This window comes from Cariama cristata, unplaced genomic scaffold (assembly GCF_000690535.1).
Source record: "Cariama cristata isolate BGI_N322 unplaced genomic scaffold, ASM69053v1 scaffold11856, whole genome shotgun sequence".
In the NCBI taxonomy this organism is placed as follows: Eukaryota; Metazoa; Chordata; class Aves; order Cariamiformes; family Cariamidae; genus Cariama; species Cariama cristata.
Window position 1 is genome coordinate 26,024 of NW_009621578.1, and position 17,415 is coordinate 43,438.

At 40.6% G+C, this 17,415-nt stretch overlaps 1 protein-coding gene across 1 annotated transcript in view; it reads right to left on the minus strand.

Moving 5' to 3' along the window:
* Positions 1-17,415, minus strand: part of LOC104163123 (activating molecule in BECN1-regulated autophagy protein 1-like) — a gene marked incomplete at its 3' end in the record, with an annotated part of 44,890 nt that overhangs the window by 1,412 nt on the left and 26,063 nt on the right. The window contains 1 exon segment of the mRNA XM_009702020.1: positions 12,840-13,022. Coding sequence (XP_009700322.1) covers positions 12,840-13,022 — 183 coding nt within the window.

Genomic DNA, 17,415 nt, shown 5'->3' on the forward strand with positions numbered 1-17,415 from the left:
AGGAAAGTCTCGTTCCCCAGGAGGGCAGCGCAACACTGAACAGGTTACCCAGGGAGGTTGCGGAGCTGCCATCCTTGCAAGTCTCAAGACAGGAGCTTAGACAAAGCCACGGCTGACCCAGTCTGCTTTTGGCAATAACAACCCTACGACAAGCAGGAGGCCAAACTGGAGGACCTCCAGAGTCCCCAACAAACAAAATTCCTGATATTGTCTTCATAGGTCACAAGAGATCCTGCAATTACAAAGCACTAAAACAGCAAGGAAAATAATGAGACTCCATTAGTGACTCTGGAGTTCTGAAACAGACCTTGGCCATGCTTTATTCTCCATTCAGAAATTTACTCTCTGCATGACCCTGCACAAGTAGCAAGTCTGTTCTCCCTGGATTCCAGATCCCCACCTGTAATTGCAGCCCTGCCTGCCTCCTTCCCAAAAAGTAGGGAAAATATTACTTGCAGAGCCTTGGAATCACTAGGAAACTAAATATTCCTTATGCAACACACAAGCGGTACATTCCTAACCCACTCCAGCAAGCTGTGCATTTTGTATTTTTTTTTGTTTTGTTTTGCTTTTTTAAAGTCAGTGAGCAAGAAATGTGGGCTGAAAAGAAAGTCCATTACGTGGTTGTTGCCCACACACTTGAGGAACCAGGAACACAAAAGCAGAGGTTGTTCTGCAAAGCTCGTTAGCGTTTCAAGCTCTTTCATCAAAACCAAACCTAAATCCAAGCTCAAAGCTTCCATTTCTCCTCCCACTGCAGACGCAGTATTTGCAGTTCACAGCCAAAGCTGCATCTCGCCCTGAGGTTTCAGTGCAACCAGCAGGATTCCTGCAATCAGCAATGGAAAAGTTGCTGCTGATCTTTTATCAGAGGCCTCCAGTCTATTAAGATGTGGATCAATAACAGAAGGAATCCTGTGAACTCGAGTGCTGACATTATCAACTTTTCCCACTAAGGTGAAAAGGCCAAAGGGAAAAAGAAGTGTTATGTGCCAGATCTCACCACACACAGTCAGGGCTAGTGAAAGTCAGACAAGAAATACACTTTTCAAAGTCCGTGTACCAGTTTTTGAAGTGATGCTGATACGCGGTCCTGGGAGAAACGCAGCAAAACGTTTTTCAGGGTTTGCATTTGCTTTGGACATTTACTAGAATTAGAAGATGCTTTTGAAAGGGACAAGTATCAGCAAGAGGAACAACCCTGCAGAACTCTCCAGCTGAAGAGAATGTCTGCAGCAGCTCTCAAAAGGAATAAGGAATGAGCTTCAGCAAACAAAAGACGATAAAGGTGCAAAGTCTCTTACAGTCCAATTTTTTTTAAAATGCCACTAGTCAATGCTCTTAACATCCACAAAAAACATTTCAGGACACAATTTTCTAATCAATCAGACTTTCTGATGCAAGAACTCTATCCTGTACTGTCCCATTCACTGTGCATAAAACCCTTCCCCAATATAAAAAGCCTAAAAGGGAAAAAATATAGACTAGACTTTTCTTCAGTTTTCACCATGACAGACACAGTCTCTACTGATTCAAGAGACAGCAATCTATTTTCTAACATTCCCTAGGAATAATAATAATTTAAAAATAAAAAAATAAAAAAAAAAATGAAGACCCACCACACCCCAGTTGCCACTGCCCTATAACTCAAACAGCAGAATTGGGAATGAGAAACAGTGACTATCCTTTGAGAATGCTGGAATTCCTATTTACTGTAATGGAAGATACACTCCCCTGTGCTAAAGAGGAATAGTACTAAACATTACTCTGCATCACTAATTTACAGAGTCATTTATATCTAAACTCCCGTGCTCAACTACATGCAAGAGTGTTTTTAAACGTCTAGTGCTGAAAAGCTAGAACAGCTGATATTACCCTGGTGCCAGCTGAAGATTATTTCTGCACCTCCTAAAAAGGAAAATAAAAAAACCCCTACAGATCAGTGAAGATGGGTGGCACTTTGTGTTATTTCTGTACCACATACAGCCTGCTGACAGAGGGAGGAGAGCAGATGTTAGCACGACTGCTGTGCCAGCGCGAAGCACTCCGGGAAGAAATGAAAAGTTTCCAAAGTTCTCTAAAGTACTGGTGAAGAGCTAATGCTCTACTTTCTATTTAGTGTCAACTACCTACAGACTCATTAGATAATGATTTGCAGTGGATAGTTTAATTAACACAACCTGCAAAAGCGGATCCCTCAGAGTGCGTGTGTCTACATAAAAACAGCCTCTTCTGTAAAGCAACTCAATAACCTTGCAAAAGTAAACGAAACAAAAACGTGCCACAGCAAGTGCTGTAACAGGGTGTCCTGCAATGCCCTTTGTTTTAAGTGCACCAGCAAATATGACCAGCACAGGGAAACTTCTGCAGTGAAAAAATAATAACAGAGAAACTAAGCAATCCATTGAGCAAGATGCAGGGAAAAAATCAGAAGTAATCAGCATGTAAGGTGACAAGGGAGACTTAATACTATAATTATTAACAGACTAATTTGTCTCAGGAAGAGAACTGTAAGAACCACCAAATGGTCAAAACAACTCTAAGGGTCTGGTTCAACATTCAGGTTATTCATAATTTGTTCTGATACCAGTATGGGACAATCAAAACGGTGATATGGAGAATAAGAGTTGGTAGGGGGAAAATAGCATTAACGCTAACACAGAACAGAACAGGAAAAGGAAGCAATTCCCAAACATTCAGGAGATATATGGACTTTTAATAGGGCATAAAAAGGATGAAAAAGTTTATCCTAAACTGGATAAAATAGTCAAATCTCCTTGGATTTTTCTACCATTGTTTTGTTTGCTTGTTGAGAGCAAAGTTGACCAACGTAAATATAACTGAGTGGAGATGCAAAACTTTCCATCTTAAAGTTTGGAGAAAAAGGCATTCTTTTTCATCTGGTAACTTGGCTACTGCATTAATAACTGAGTGGATACAGAATATAGTCAAGACTGTCAGAAAGGAAAAAAAGCTACGTTCTGCTTCTCTATCTTGGCAAGAATTCTCTTTAATATTTAGAGATTGTTGTATCAGGAAGTGAAATTAAACACACAGCATGGGATTTCTAATGCAATCTGTTGGTCTAACTGTTCCCACTGTAGTCAATATTAAAACTCCCACTGACTACTCTGCCAATAGAATTAGGTCAACAATGACCATTTTGAAAAGCCATTTAATTATCAGAGCCAGCACCAGAAAGCCATGCAAGCTCATAAGAATCAAATTATATCAGACCAAGCCAATTGTTCCATATTTTCAGCATTTCATCGTGTTTCATGTGATCCAATTTAAAATGCTAAATCCATTTCCATTGCAGAGGTTAGACACTTACATACAATAGAAATGCTAAATAATTGGTTAAGTGCCATCTACAAATATCCTTCAGGGTTGACACTGGGTTCAGTTGCACCATGTTGATGCAACAGAAAAAAAACCCAATAATATTTTCTCAGTACTTCAAACATTAAGTTTCTCCACTTACTTGCTATCAGTTTTTTAAGAGTGCAGGAAGTTACTTCAGAGGAGAGAGCACAGAGGGTAGGGGAGATAGCACAGAGGGCAGGAGGAGCACAAAGCAAGAAGGAAGGAGGAGCACAAAGATCATACCAGGAGCTCAGAGGCGTTTACCAGAAAATGCAAACTTATTTGGCTTTACAGGTTGGTCAAGTCTGACACCAGGTCCTCTAAAGAGGGTACCTGGAGGATGTCCTGTTGAACTGGCCATACTAAAAAAGAAACAGATCCTGAAATCTTGCAATTCATTTCACAGGATTCACTGCTGATTTAGATGAAAACAGGTGACATATCCTGAGAAGGGTGTACTCACAAAAGCTGCATAGGACTACAAGATAAAGTGTGTATTATGTTTTACAAAGGGTACAGAAGTAGGAAAAAAGGTGGTGAGGGGAACATCACATTTGCTGGTGATTCTAAGAACATGTCAATCACTTTCCAGCAGCACCCAGATGAGTAAGGGACATACAGCTTTGGGAACACTATGATAGAAACTTAACTACTAGCTTTACAACTGAGAGGAGCACCAAACACCTGAAGATGTTCAAACTGTCATTTTCCCTCTGTCTGATCCTGCAAGATCCTTAGCATCCCCACAAATGAAGTTAGGGGAAACTAGGAGCATTTCTAGGAAATAAGCCTCTCAAAATAGAGAGGTAAACATGAAATAAATAAACCCTTGACATTCTGAATATTTCAGTGAGACACAGGTATCCTAGAAGACAAAAGGAAAAGCCACACTGCAAGTCGGTTGTAACTCTGCAGAAGGACATAATAGCTGAAATAACATCTCCTGGATCAGTAAGACTAGTCTCTTAACCAAAAAATACCCGTTCCACACAGTATATGCTACTTTATCCATAGTCCTTAAGTCTTGGAGAAGTTGTAAACTCAAGCCAGGAAAAGGGGACCACCCTACTTAGGGCTCTGAGGACAACGGCATCTCATCTAAAAACAGGATTGTATTTAAGAGAAAAAGGTTCAAGACAACTGACTTATCTCTGAGCAGAGACTTCCTTCCACAAGTAGATACAAATAAGCAAGTCAGGAGCACTGGTCCTACCAAAAAGGGTATAATATTGACATCCACACACATCAAAACGATAAAAACACTGATTTAAAGGAATATACATAATCTGGTAAAAATGAAAGGTATAAATATAAATTTATCTACCCATGTTTGAAGGATATGACCATTACTGAAGGAGTAGTACTTAAGGCAGAACAACAAGAGGAGACAACAGGAAACAGGGAAATTGAAGCAAAAAGAAGCATCTGCTACATGAAAAGCCTCTCCTGTCACTAAATGTATTAGGACTGTGGAGCAAACTCCCAAGTATAACACTGGAAGCCAAACAAAATTGAAGAACAAAAATATTAAAGAAACTGCAAAGAGCAATGCTGCTCAGCTGGAGAGACAAGAACTAGAAGAATAGATTTTTTAAACATAGCTACTTAATACAGTAATTGATAAAGAAGTCAGGTAAGTCACCCAAGACATGCTGCCCTTCCATCTTCTTATGTTCTTTTGAAGGCTAAAATGCCAGTCTTTCACTACCAGCTTTTTCAAAGGAACACCAGGGAAAACTTATATCTATTTATCAGCTAAAACTTCCTATAAAACAGCAGACTGCTGAGTTACTAATGGCTCTCCTGACCAGAGGGAGACAAACTGGGGAAACAAACCCCCCAGCCTTCCCTACCTCTCAGAGGGCTGTTCAGGAGAAAATGTATTTACAAGATTAAAAATGGCACTTCAGAAGATCAAGTGTTTCAGAGAAGCATCATATAAGAGAGATTTATCAAGAGAAACAGCAGCACTTGCCCATTAAATGCCAAGGATTGCTTCAGAGAAAGACTGATTTGGAACCAGAACGAAGAACTCACTCTTATCTAGGCACAGTATAAGTTGTCTCTATTTTAATCATCTCACTGTGTGGTGGGCTCACAAATTGATGACACATTTCAGAATAAGACTCCATAGCTACAGTGAATCATTAGAAAACAGAAACATCAGAGGCCAGATAAAGGTAGAGAATCTCTACTCCCCAACCTAGACCTGCTACACGAGTATTAAGACAACCACTGTATTCAGTGTTTTATAAAAAAAAACAAGGCATCCAGCACTACAACTACCCTTCCTTTGATATCCCTTAATTAGCCATTTTCAAACACTCACCCATACACAAGCATGATTAGGGAAAATATCGCTACAGCTAGTTCTAAACCAAGGCATCCAGCACTACAACTACCCTTCCTTTGATACCCCTTAATTAGCCATTTTCAAACATTCACCCAAACATGAGCATGATTAGGGAAAATATCGCTACAGCTAGTTCTAATCACTTGGAAACTTCACAACTGGTGCGCACTGAACGCAGTTTGTAGCACACATACAATCAGCTGCTCCATCAGGCTTCAATACTGGAAAAAAGCGTGAAAAGTAAACACCAACTTTTTCTTTCTTTTTTTAAAATATGTTATGCTACTGCTCTTCCAAGGGAAACAGAAATGAAAACATAACCGCACAAACAATGCTAATCTCTTAGATCTACAGGCTTGAAGAATGCTAACCGTTGCCTGCTCTGTGTGGCTAGCAAACTAATAACAGCTTGCTTCCTAATCACTCTCATTAATACCAGACGTCACTTACTAGGTGACCTAAGTTTGACTTAAGAGTTTCACAGACACAAAATAAAAGCAAAAGGAAAACAATGAACACAGTTCCTAAGTAGCAGACAAACTCAGATGTACTATCTTGACATCAAACCTGTTTCTATAAGCCCAGGCAACCAACAGTATGGAATGTGATGCAAGCTTTTCTGGCAACTGTCATCTTTCAAAAGGTACTCATTCTTCCACCACCCTGCTATGAAGACACTTGCCTTGCTGGAATGTGACTTAATGGTAAAACAACATTATGCTGGAGAGGTTAGCAATATCCTGCAGTACGGCTGCAAGGAAATAGTCATTGCCTGTCACTGCATCCAGGCAGTATTATTAGACATTAAGACCAAGATAAGGGGAATATAAAAGACTGTCACAAAAGATAAAGATAAAAAGAATAGGGAAAATGAAGCTGCAGGCTACTATGAGTAGATCACAAGCCAAGCTAAGACTCTCACTAATCCTTGAAAAATGAAGTTCAAAGAGTACATTCAATATCATTCCCATTCATCCAGGACTTGTTAGTATTCTTAGCCTGCAACTGTCTTTAAGATGATGAATACAATTAACATAAATTGCTATGTATCTGGAAGCAACATCCCAGTGCTAACTGCTCCAGAAACCTGTGACAGAAAGAAAAAAAAACCAACAGGAAGTGACCACCAAGTTCCACAAAATACAGGTCTGCCTCGAAAGCCGGTTTTGAGAAGGTCCATCTTCATCAAAAATAATGACGCAGAGCCATATGAGCCAAGAAACAGAGGGAGAGGAAACCGCATCAAAATCACAGATAAAGGGGTTCTGAGAAGAAAACAACAATGGCAAGTACATACAACAAATAGCAATCCTGCTTTTAATATCTTTATCTGAACTCAAATAACAAATTGCTAACAAGAATATTATATGTAGCTGCTCAAGGAAGACAGACAGATAACAAACGGTCCCATCTAAGACCTCCAGAAAGAAATTCCTGCTTTTTCTGCAGCATACTGACGTGTCATGGATCCTAAAAATCCATTGGCATTTAAGTGAGACGAAGGGTCCATATAGATTCTCACATCCCCTACCATGTCTTTTGTTAACATCAAATGTAAATGTCATGGTGATAAGGAGAAAAATGAAGAAAAAAAAAAAACAACCAGCCTAATTGCTTTTAGAAACCTTGCAGTTCGGACATGGTATCTTTCTACCACTACACCAAAAGTCTACCATTGATCAAGTCATCTCTCTTACCCACCTTCACTATGCCCTATCAGAACTGAGCACTTGGCACCCCATCCATCCTGAGCTGTCAAGCTTAAGCTATAGTCACCCTACAGAGTAAACCTCTTTTCTTACATCTGGGATTCCCTACGCTTCTCTCTCCACAATGACAGAACTTGTCTTGCTGTTCTGGAGCTGTAGATCAAAAGCTCCATACTTATTTCAAGTCTCACAAAAAACTTTAGCCATTCCAATTTCTCCTTTCTCCTGCCAAGAAAACCTGGCTCCTATTTGAAGGAGCTTCTTTTCCAGAAGTTGAATGTTGTCACAGGAAGGAAAAAATAGTCTGAAATACACGAATGCACAGTGAACAGCTGGGAAGGAGGGCAGTAAAGATCAAGACTGGCTGTACAAAGAGTCCAGGTTCTACCCATGCGCTCTTAGTAGTCTGTGTGCTAAGGGAAAACAGCAGGTGCTGCATTGTGAATTCAATTGCATTTCTGCAGATCAGTGCTCCCATTGCTCTGTGTCTCTAGCAAACAATGATATAAAGTCAGACTGAAAAGGTAGAGACTGGATTTAAACATGAGCATGGAATTCCTTCACAAGGGTAAAGAAGAAGTTATTTCAGTAACTGGTAATCTCCAACTTCTCTCTCCCCTCACTCAAACTTTCCAAAATCTCTTTCTGTCTCAGCCATTAAGTAAACTGTATGCTTATCCTCACCATGACACACAACTCACCCTCCCGAAACTCCTTTCCACCATTCCGCTTGAGAAGCAATAGGGAGAACAGAATCCCAAACCAAACCTCCTGCCCAAGTGCACACTACTGACTGACCACACTGCCACAGCCATTGTCTCCCCTGCTCGCTCTCATTGCATAATGATAGTTCAGACACAATTGCTTCCAGCTAGTTTCTAATTAGTATTATTAGATGCACAAGTCAAGGTTCTTAAAGAAGCCAACAAGAAAAGATGCGTTAAATGATGTTCCAAAAGAAGGGTGACTGCCTGGATATCTCACATGAATGTCTAATCGGCTGTGCACTTTTCTTCTTAATACATAGAAAAGTTAAACCAAAATGCCAGCTTAAAGTGGAGCACCAACCACGACACAAAACGGACTCCCAAACCAAACACTTCACCTATGGAAGAGGCCAGAAAGAATCTACCATACTACTCTCTGAAATAAATGAAAATCACATTCAAGAAACTGGAAGTGAGACTTACAGCTTTAATGCAGTGGCAGTCAGCTGGCAGGTTGCGATCTTAGAACCTTTTAAGGCAAGAGGCTACCGGAGGAACTTAGATTTGGCAGTTCTTGTAGTGACAGTGTCAATAAAGCAACCAAAAATGGCAGAAGACAGGCATGGCGGATACTCATGTATCTTCCACACCTACAAAGAGGTCCCTGCAAGATGCCCATCTGAAAAACCACAAGTCTTGATCCAGAACATGCCTTAAACGAAAGGATTTTAAGTTGACAAATAAAGCCAAATAATGTCACCCTGAATCCTGTAAGTTTTCCATAGGTGATTCATCATCTCTGCAAAGCAAGAGTCTGCTTCCACAAAACAAGAATGCCCATTATGGTCTCAGTAAAACAGTGCCTACAGTGCTCATATTCCCTGTCTTGGTGTCTCAAAAGAAACTGAAAAGATAAAGCACCAAAACAAGATTTCAGGCCTGTGAGGTAAAGCTCTTCTTGTTGTAAAGACACAATAAAAACCTTCCTATTCTGTGACAATGGCAAACTGAATGGATCCACTCCATCACAGACCCTCCTGGGAGGAAGAAAAAAGAAGAGGATAGAAAGGGGAAAAGCTGCAGACATTAAAAGAGTGTAATCTCCAAGCTCCTTCGTATCTATATTCTACCAGGCAGCCCACTCTCAAAAGCAGACAGAGGAGTCAGCCACAGTCACACCTTTAGCCTTGGCTTGAAAGCCTTTATAGAACTGTAGTGAAGGATTTGAGCAAGGTTTTCAGACAGCAAGCTGATGCACTGTCTTATATATCTGCTTTTCAGCCTGACAGATAAAACGAACCTGTATTTTTTCCTACACTTACCGTAGACAAAAAGGGACATAGGCGGCCAGAATGCTTCTGCAGAAACACCTTCACATTCTGATTATGGTGACAGGTTTAGAATTCCACAGGAAAAAAAAGTAGCTTGTGCTATCTGAGGACTCCTAGAAGCATCACCCACAGTCTCCAGCATCAGAGCTGTTCATGACTAAAGGAAGTCTCTAGAAGAGACCCAGTCAAACTTGTTGAAGAAATCAAAAGAAAAGATAGTTTAGCTCTAAAAATCTAAATGTACTATGTGATCCAAACATAAGACACTCAAAAAAGACCTCGAAATTAGAAAGTTCAACATCTATGACTTGTCTATAAAGAATCTATTTTTATCAGTTATGCTGGAAGACTAAAGTGACATCTTTCTCCATTCAGAGATTCTTTTCCCAGAATACAAGAAGTCTTTTCATATTAGCTTAAGATTCTGCTAAAGCTAACCTTAAAACCCACTCATATCAATTTATCTGTTAATAACCTAATATTACAATCTGTATATGTATTACAAAACCGTATGAAATGCTTTCATGCAGACATGACTAAGTTTACAGTTGTCAGTTGTATTCAATAAGCAGTACGATGACAACAGTGACAGGTTAAACACGGGCAGTACATGCAGAGAGATAACATCTTATTAGACCAAATAACACAGGTATAGCTTGTGTCTCCCTCCTCCTCCCTTGTCCATAAAAGCTGGTATAATAGAATAGGTATTAGTAATACCTACAAAAAATACTCTACTTCACATTCTTCGACCAACACTACTGCTATCACAAACTAAATGTATTTATGAATGAATTCAAATGAGATTCTGGAGAAGCTGCATGGAGAAAACGACACCAGTAGACGGGCACATAGGAGGAGAGACTTTAGCTTAAATTTAGAGGCCATACGCACACAAACAGTGCAGAGGTCAAGTTTTCCACGCCTCTTGCTAGGTCATTAAGTAAGCAAAGCTGAAAAGATACAAAATTAATCTTAGAGGAGAAAAAAACCCTCAGAACCCCACAGAAGATGAAGGCTGAGGAAGGCTTGCCTCTCAGGCACCCTGCACAAGCACAAGGCTCTCTCCTCGCCCAGAGCTCTATGTACAGTAAAACCAACTGTGGTTTAATGCCCCTTACATCTTTCTCTTGATCTCTAGGAAAATGAAAGGAGAGAGAATATTTACAATCACATTAACCAGTTTAGAAAGATAAAGCATCAAGGCAATTTGCTATGGCTTTTACGTTAAAAAAAAAAACTGGATTTCAGGAGAAAAGCATGAGCTGCAGACAGCTAGACACAGTAGCAACTCCCTGTCCTATATCAGATCTGGAGAAGCAGGGAAGCCAGAGCATCTAGATCATGTCAAGAAAGAAATACACAAAGAAATACAAGACTCTGCTCAGGTAAGCGAGCAAAGAAAGAGGGATACAGGCAAAAGGAGAAGCAAGAACTCTGTATAAGAGATTTCATTGTGAAGTGTCAGCAGAAGAAATCAAATGAGTCACGAGACAAGTTCCAGCTCTAAAGGACCCCCGCACAGCAGCTCACTCTAATCAGCCAGGAGAAATAATGAAGCAAAGAAAGAAAAGACAGCATGTCTTGAATGCACAGACCAAAATTCAATATGAAATATTCAACCAACAAATTCAGCCACTGCACAGTAAGGAATAAACACTTCTTTTTGCTCAGTATGAAATGAAAGACAACCTTAGTACGGCTGATTGAATTGCTTCCCTGACTAGGTGCTCTTACTGTGTGAACATTATCTGCAGGGGAACACACTTCTCTGCAGGCATTTGCCTGGCTCTGTGAACAAAGAATGTACCATCTCTTATTTTCCCAGTAGAACAAGCTGCCCCAGACAAATGAAATGGAATAATGGAAATATTAAGGTCCATGTTTGCGGCGCACCCACCTCACAAAATGGGCCCAGCAGCCACCATACTTCTGCTCTTCCAGACCACAAAGCTGCTTGGGAAAAGCTACTAGGTAGTGACTCTTCTGCATTATCTCCCCTTATTTACATCTTGCACAAGCAAGGCCACAATGACAAGGAAGACACTAACTCACCCTGTACTTCTGAATATTTAATTGCTGGAGCATGAAACGACAGCTTCACAGAACAACGTTCTAAGGAAAAAAAGTCTACCACCACTTTAAAAGTCAGAAAGGGATTGACACCTTGCTTTTCTGGGAATAGCTAGTGTTACCAGTGTCCTTCATAAAGTGACTTCACCCTGACACAAAGGACGTGGAGTTTTAACAACATGCCATTTCAAATGTGTGCCATTGCAGCAAGTGAACATGAAAGTTATGATAGTAGCAAAGTTGACAGCATCCTCTGCTGGCAGCAGCAACATAAAAGCCCAGATCTTTGAGGATTTCGCAGCTCCCATCAAACACACCTCTCTACTACACTACCACCACAGACTACCTCCATGACCATGCTCAGAATCATCCTACGTTTTAATCACAAAGGGGGGAAAAATTGAGTGAAATACCTAAAGCACCCAGGGAAAATCCCATATGTAAAAGGAAATGACTGAAGACAGACTAGAAAGGTCATATTCTTTTTTCTGCTAAAATAAGATTTTAATCTAAATTCCTGAGCTTTTGGTCTCCATGCCATCTAAACAACCCATTACTATACGTCCATTTATTGGAAAGGGTTTGCAATAAATTTGTTTGCTGGGATTACACTGAATATCACCGGAAGTCGAAAAGCAGATGCTGGAGAGCAGACTTTCAAAGTTTGTCAGGAGAACTACTCAGAAGGAACCACAGTGGCTTACAGGAGTGATCTTCTAAGGTTTGGATGTGGAGTCATTCCTCACTTTGACGCAAGAGGCCATTTTTGCTCTCCTTACAGGAAACTAAACCTTAATTTAACACAGATTCACAATCACCAAGTCTTCCAAAAAAAACAATCCCAGGAATTTCAGCTGACTTGACAAAGTTGTAGATAGAGCAAGTAAAAGTCACAGAACATGACTGGCTGTCTCCTACAGCCTTAAGCCAAAGAACTAAGTCCTGCAAAGCCTCTTAGTGGTTCCTGTTCTGTCTCAAGATATGAAGGCTCTAATAAACTCTTGGTTGCCCATCTGTTCCATGGGAGAAAAAGATTCTCCTTTTCTTTATTTACCCAGTCTTTTAAATCTGGTTGAGATAGCCTGATGTGTTGAAGGTAGCCTAAAGCATCCTTAATTTTCATAATAGAAATGACAAGACCCATTTGTAGCAATCACTGCTCTACTTATTGATTGAATGACTTAACCTGTTCCTACAGGAAGCCTGAGATGTCTTTGACTGGTAAACAGTAGGAAGACACAAAGCAGTCTTGTGCTGACAACAGACTCAAGCAAGAGGGCAAGGCAGCATGCACACTTACTCAAAATCTTCAAATTCCAGATCGTTTCCCTCTACAGAAGGGCTTGAGTTGTCTGAAGTAGAAGAAGAGGAGGAGGAAGAGCGGAGACGGTTTTGTTGGTATCGCATAGAGCGCTGACGAATACTGTCCCTCCGGGAAAGATACTGGATCATCCTCTGAGCGTAATATGCAGCAGGAGACAACCTGAGCAAGACAGAGATACACGGACATGTGTTACAGAAGTATAGAATGACAGCCAGTCCTATTTTTCCTTTTGAGCTCCAAGTGCCAGGACAGTAACAGCATATCACAAAATTGGTTGTTCGTATTTTATCCACAAGTAAGACAGAGTAAATAAAGAAAGCAAGTAGAAGTAATTTTCCCTTTATACGCTACACTCCCACGTGATTCCCCTATTGTGCAAACAGAAGCACTACACAGTACCTATAGACAAAATGCTCATCCACAGCACAGCAAAGTTTGCTTCTTGGGAATCTTTGGAGCTCATTGTTTCATTTATTACCAGTTCACACAACTAACCGCAGCCAGCATCCCTGGTAAGAATCAAGCCCACTCCCAATGTGAACTCTGCTTGCAATGCCAAACAGCTGCAGTGTTCAAATAAACACTGAAGGAACGTGCTGTTGTTTTGAGCGTACTTACGGAGCACCATAAAGTATCAAGGGGGGGGTTTAACTACTTTGTAATCCAAATGGTAGGGATTTTATATAGTGGCAATTTAATCAGATCCACTAGATGTATGTTAAGATTACCATCAAAAGCCTTGCATCCCACCTGAAAGGGAAACCTTTCTCTGCAATTAACTCTTAATTCCTTCTCATGCTGAACTTGGCCTTTGTTTGCATCAGCTATCACTAGTATACCCCCTTCCTTTCTGGTAGACAGGTAAAAACACACTCTCTTTTCCTACCCTGCATATATCCACAGCTCCCAGCACATGCTTTCTGTGACACAGTTACTCAGTATTAAAGTCCAGACACCTCAGATGCTTGAATAATCATTTATTTAGCCTTACTTGGATTAGACTTGAACTCTAATTTGAGGTGAGATGATAACTCCCCCCAAGTAATTAAGACAATAACATGCCTATTCCTTTAACTTCTAGCTCCCTCCCCCCTACTTCCATACATGTGTCTGATTTTGTTCTTTTTTATTCAATTCAAGTTACCAGACTGGTACTTCCCAGGGTCATGAAAATACAATCTCATTTCCTGCAAAGGCACCATGGACAAGAGAGGGATAATGGAGAGAGCAGCCTTCATTTTTAATCTAAAAATGAAAGTGTGAACAGTTTTAAACAAAGAAAAACAAAAAATCTCAAGCGAACAGTGAATTCCAGGGGATAGTCTAGAGATGAAAATACACTCATTTGCAATCGCAGAGAGGTGGCCTGTCTGCCTTATAGGAATGCTACCCATCTTCAGAGCAGAGTTTCAAGCTAAATTTGTTTTACAGTGGAACCTCACCACCAGCCATGAAGACTCTCAAGGATAGTTCAACTTTATAGTGACCAATACCACACACTTTCACTGTGTTACACTACAACCAGTGACACAAATGCAACTCCATAATCATCTCTGATAATATGATTGTTAGAAGACTTTATTTCTTCTCCCTTCCACAGCTGTGCTGATTCTATGTGAATGTACTGAGAATGAGATTTTGTTTATATACGGATAAGTTTCACTTCCACAACAGCATGAGCAGCAAACAATGAGACCAGACTGATAAAGTGCTCTGCTACTACACCTAAAGTCGTATTTCAATAGAAAACTACATTTAATAGTATTTCCAGAGCCTGGTCCCTAGAGCAGCACAAAGAAAACGTACTAATTCTTCAAAGGACAGATTGTGTTAATGTTGTTTTGGCTGCAGACACCCATCAAGGACATTCAATTTCCCATTCAGCCATTCATTCAGGGCATATAAGCAAAAGAGAAGGTGGCAAGAAAGGAGGAATTAGAAGTCACGTAGACACAAAGAGAGCGCGTCTGCCCCAAGGTAAGCTCCCTGTACCCTACTAGGCTTCCATCTCAGTAAAGAGGCAAGTTTAGCAGACAGACCACAGGCTCAGGGGTCTAATGACTCAGTCAATAAGCAGTAAAAGGGTAAGGGGAACCACACACTCCGTTTGTTTTGGGTTCCTCCTGGATCTTTTATGCACTATTTGATGAGGTAAAGCTGTTCATGCTTATACAACGTATAAGGTTTTGTTGTACAAACACAGCACTTCTCTCTACTCCCCTGAAGTCTTCATTGGCCAAGTATAAAAAAAGGCAAGGCATTACAGTAGTGCACTCATAAATGAGAAGCTGTTTTCTTCTTCGGCCTTCTCCATAAGCCAAAGCCTCTGTTTATGCCTAAAAATAAGTCTACGGCATAATATGTGCACATAGAGAAAGAAAGGAACATGGAAAAAAAGGCAACACTGGAAAACATGAACAGTGGTCTCAGCAGTCCAGCAGTATAATCACTGAAACTTTTTCTTTGCTAATATCACACCAAGAGAGACTTTTACAGAAGGATACGAAGAAGGAGTTTTGCAGACATTTAGTCTCCTCAAATTATGCAGCACATCACAAGAAAAAGCACAATGAGGCTTGTTAGAAGAACAAGAAAGAGTAGGCAATAAAGACTGGCCCTAATGGATGACAAGATGCCACATCTGGCTCCCTGACAGCACATGGTATGTAGGCTGGATAGACTGTGAAAAAGATTTCCAAAAACAAGACAAGAAGCTTAGGTCTGTTACACAGAGAGAAGGGTGCAAAGGCTAAAATACAAAAGGGCAGGGGAGAAACATATTCAAAGCAATAGGTTAAAGAACTAATCTTTGCAGATGAGTGCATGCAGGGGAAAAAAAATAAATTTGTATTTGTCAGGCTGTATCTGTCTTTGGAATACAGTTGACACAAATCAGAACCAGAGCTGAGAGCCAACATATAAAATTCAGCTGTCGTGGAGGGAGAAAGCTGCAAAGCAGCATAAGGATCACCGGTTAACATTAGACCTCTCTCTTCAGTTCATTCAGCTACTGCACACAACTGTAAATCAGCCCCTGACCAAAGCTAGTCTACCAGCTGGCTAAACACACACCAGCCACAGCAGGCTGCCTAGTCCGTTTATTTCTCACCTGTGCTTCTAATAAAGCAGTGGCGAAACACAGACAGAGGTTATTGAGTAATTCTTAAACCAAGTTTGTGTTCACAAGACAGTAGGCTGTATTTGACAACACCACAGGAGCTAAATTAACCCAGTCTCTGAGGTGACTGGACCCCATTTAGTGGAGCAGATGGTTCAGAGGAGGAGAGGCTATGCTGCCACACATGATCGCCAAAGAACAAGGCACTGAGTGGGAGAAATGCTGCAGTGCAAAAACCAGAACCAACTACCTTCTGTCTCATCCAACCACCATGTCATCGAGAGGCAGTGCATTCTCTAGGCACCCAGTGCTGCTGGCTGGCCAGCGAGAAGTGGAACTGAGGGAAGGAAATGTTTTGCTAGCATTAGTAAAGTTCAAGTATCTTGCTCTAAATAGCATCATGAGCACTAAAGAGCAAGCTACCACATAGCACAGTTTCCTCAGCTACAGACAGATATCCAAACCAGCTGGCTATACTTATGGACAACATGAAAATTTTTACACAAAGTCTGCATCTCTTCACCCTGTCCCCTTGTAGTATCTTCTAAGAAAGGAAAATTAAAAAAAAAAAAAAATAATAACAAGAACATCAACTGGAGAATGTCTAGACCCAGTTCCCCAAGACAGCCACAAGAACCGGTGTATCTGCGTCCAAGAGCACTATACTGTTGTGCAGATCCCCAGGTTTCCTAACATTTCAGAAGTACCAACACCGCTCACCGACCCTGCCTTGATGCTGATGGCCAGGATGTTCACCGATATTATTACAGTTCACATCTCTAAACGTGTCTCAGCCAGCAGACATATTTTAAAAGGGTTACTTGATTGGTGTCATTAATTTCCTTGGTGATACCTACGCTGGCATACATACCACCAACCCTTGAGCTGAAGGCAATGCTGGTAGCGGACACCAACTTTTGGTTGCTTGACTTCCACCTAAGCCTTCAACTCACAGGCAACATTCAGCGTGAAGGTCTCTTTCCTGGTAACTTTCTAGTAGATCAGATTTTCTTCCAGAGATGTATCTACAAAACACCCTTGTGACGCTTTATATATGCAGTCTAGGAGCATCTTTTTCAGTATTTCTATTTTTAAAAAATAGGTGTTCTTTGATGACAGTTTTATTTGATTCCTTTGCAGATTGTTTTCTGAGCTCAGTACATATGGAAACTGCGGAGAACGACAGAACAGGCAAGTTGACCTTAGAAGTTCAGCAAAACTTTCACTGAGAAAGACTGCTGCAGTCTACATCAGAATATTAATTCTAAATCTGAGGGAACTTCAAAAAATGTTCTCCCTGATGCCTCACTCCTGACCTAGGTTATTCAAATATAGCACCATTACAGACAGTAAACGCAGAAACAAAACTAACACACACACACACTCTCTCTCAAAAATAAATTCTCCAGATCATGTCATTTAAAAAAAAAAAAA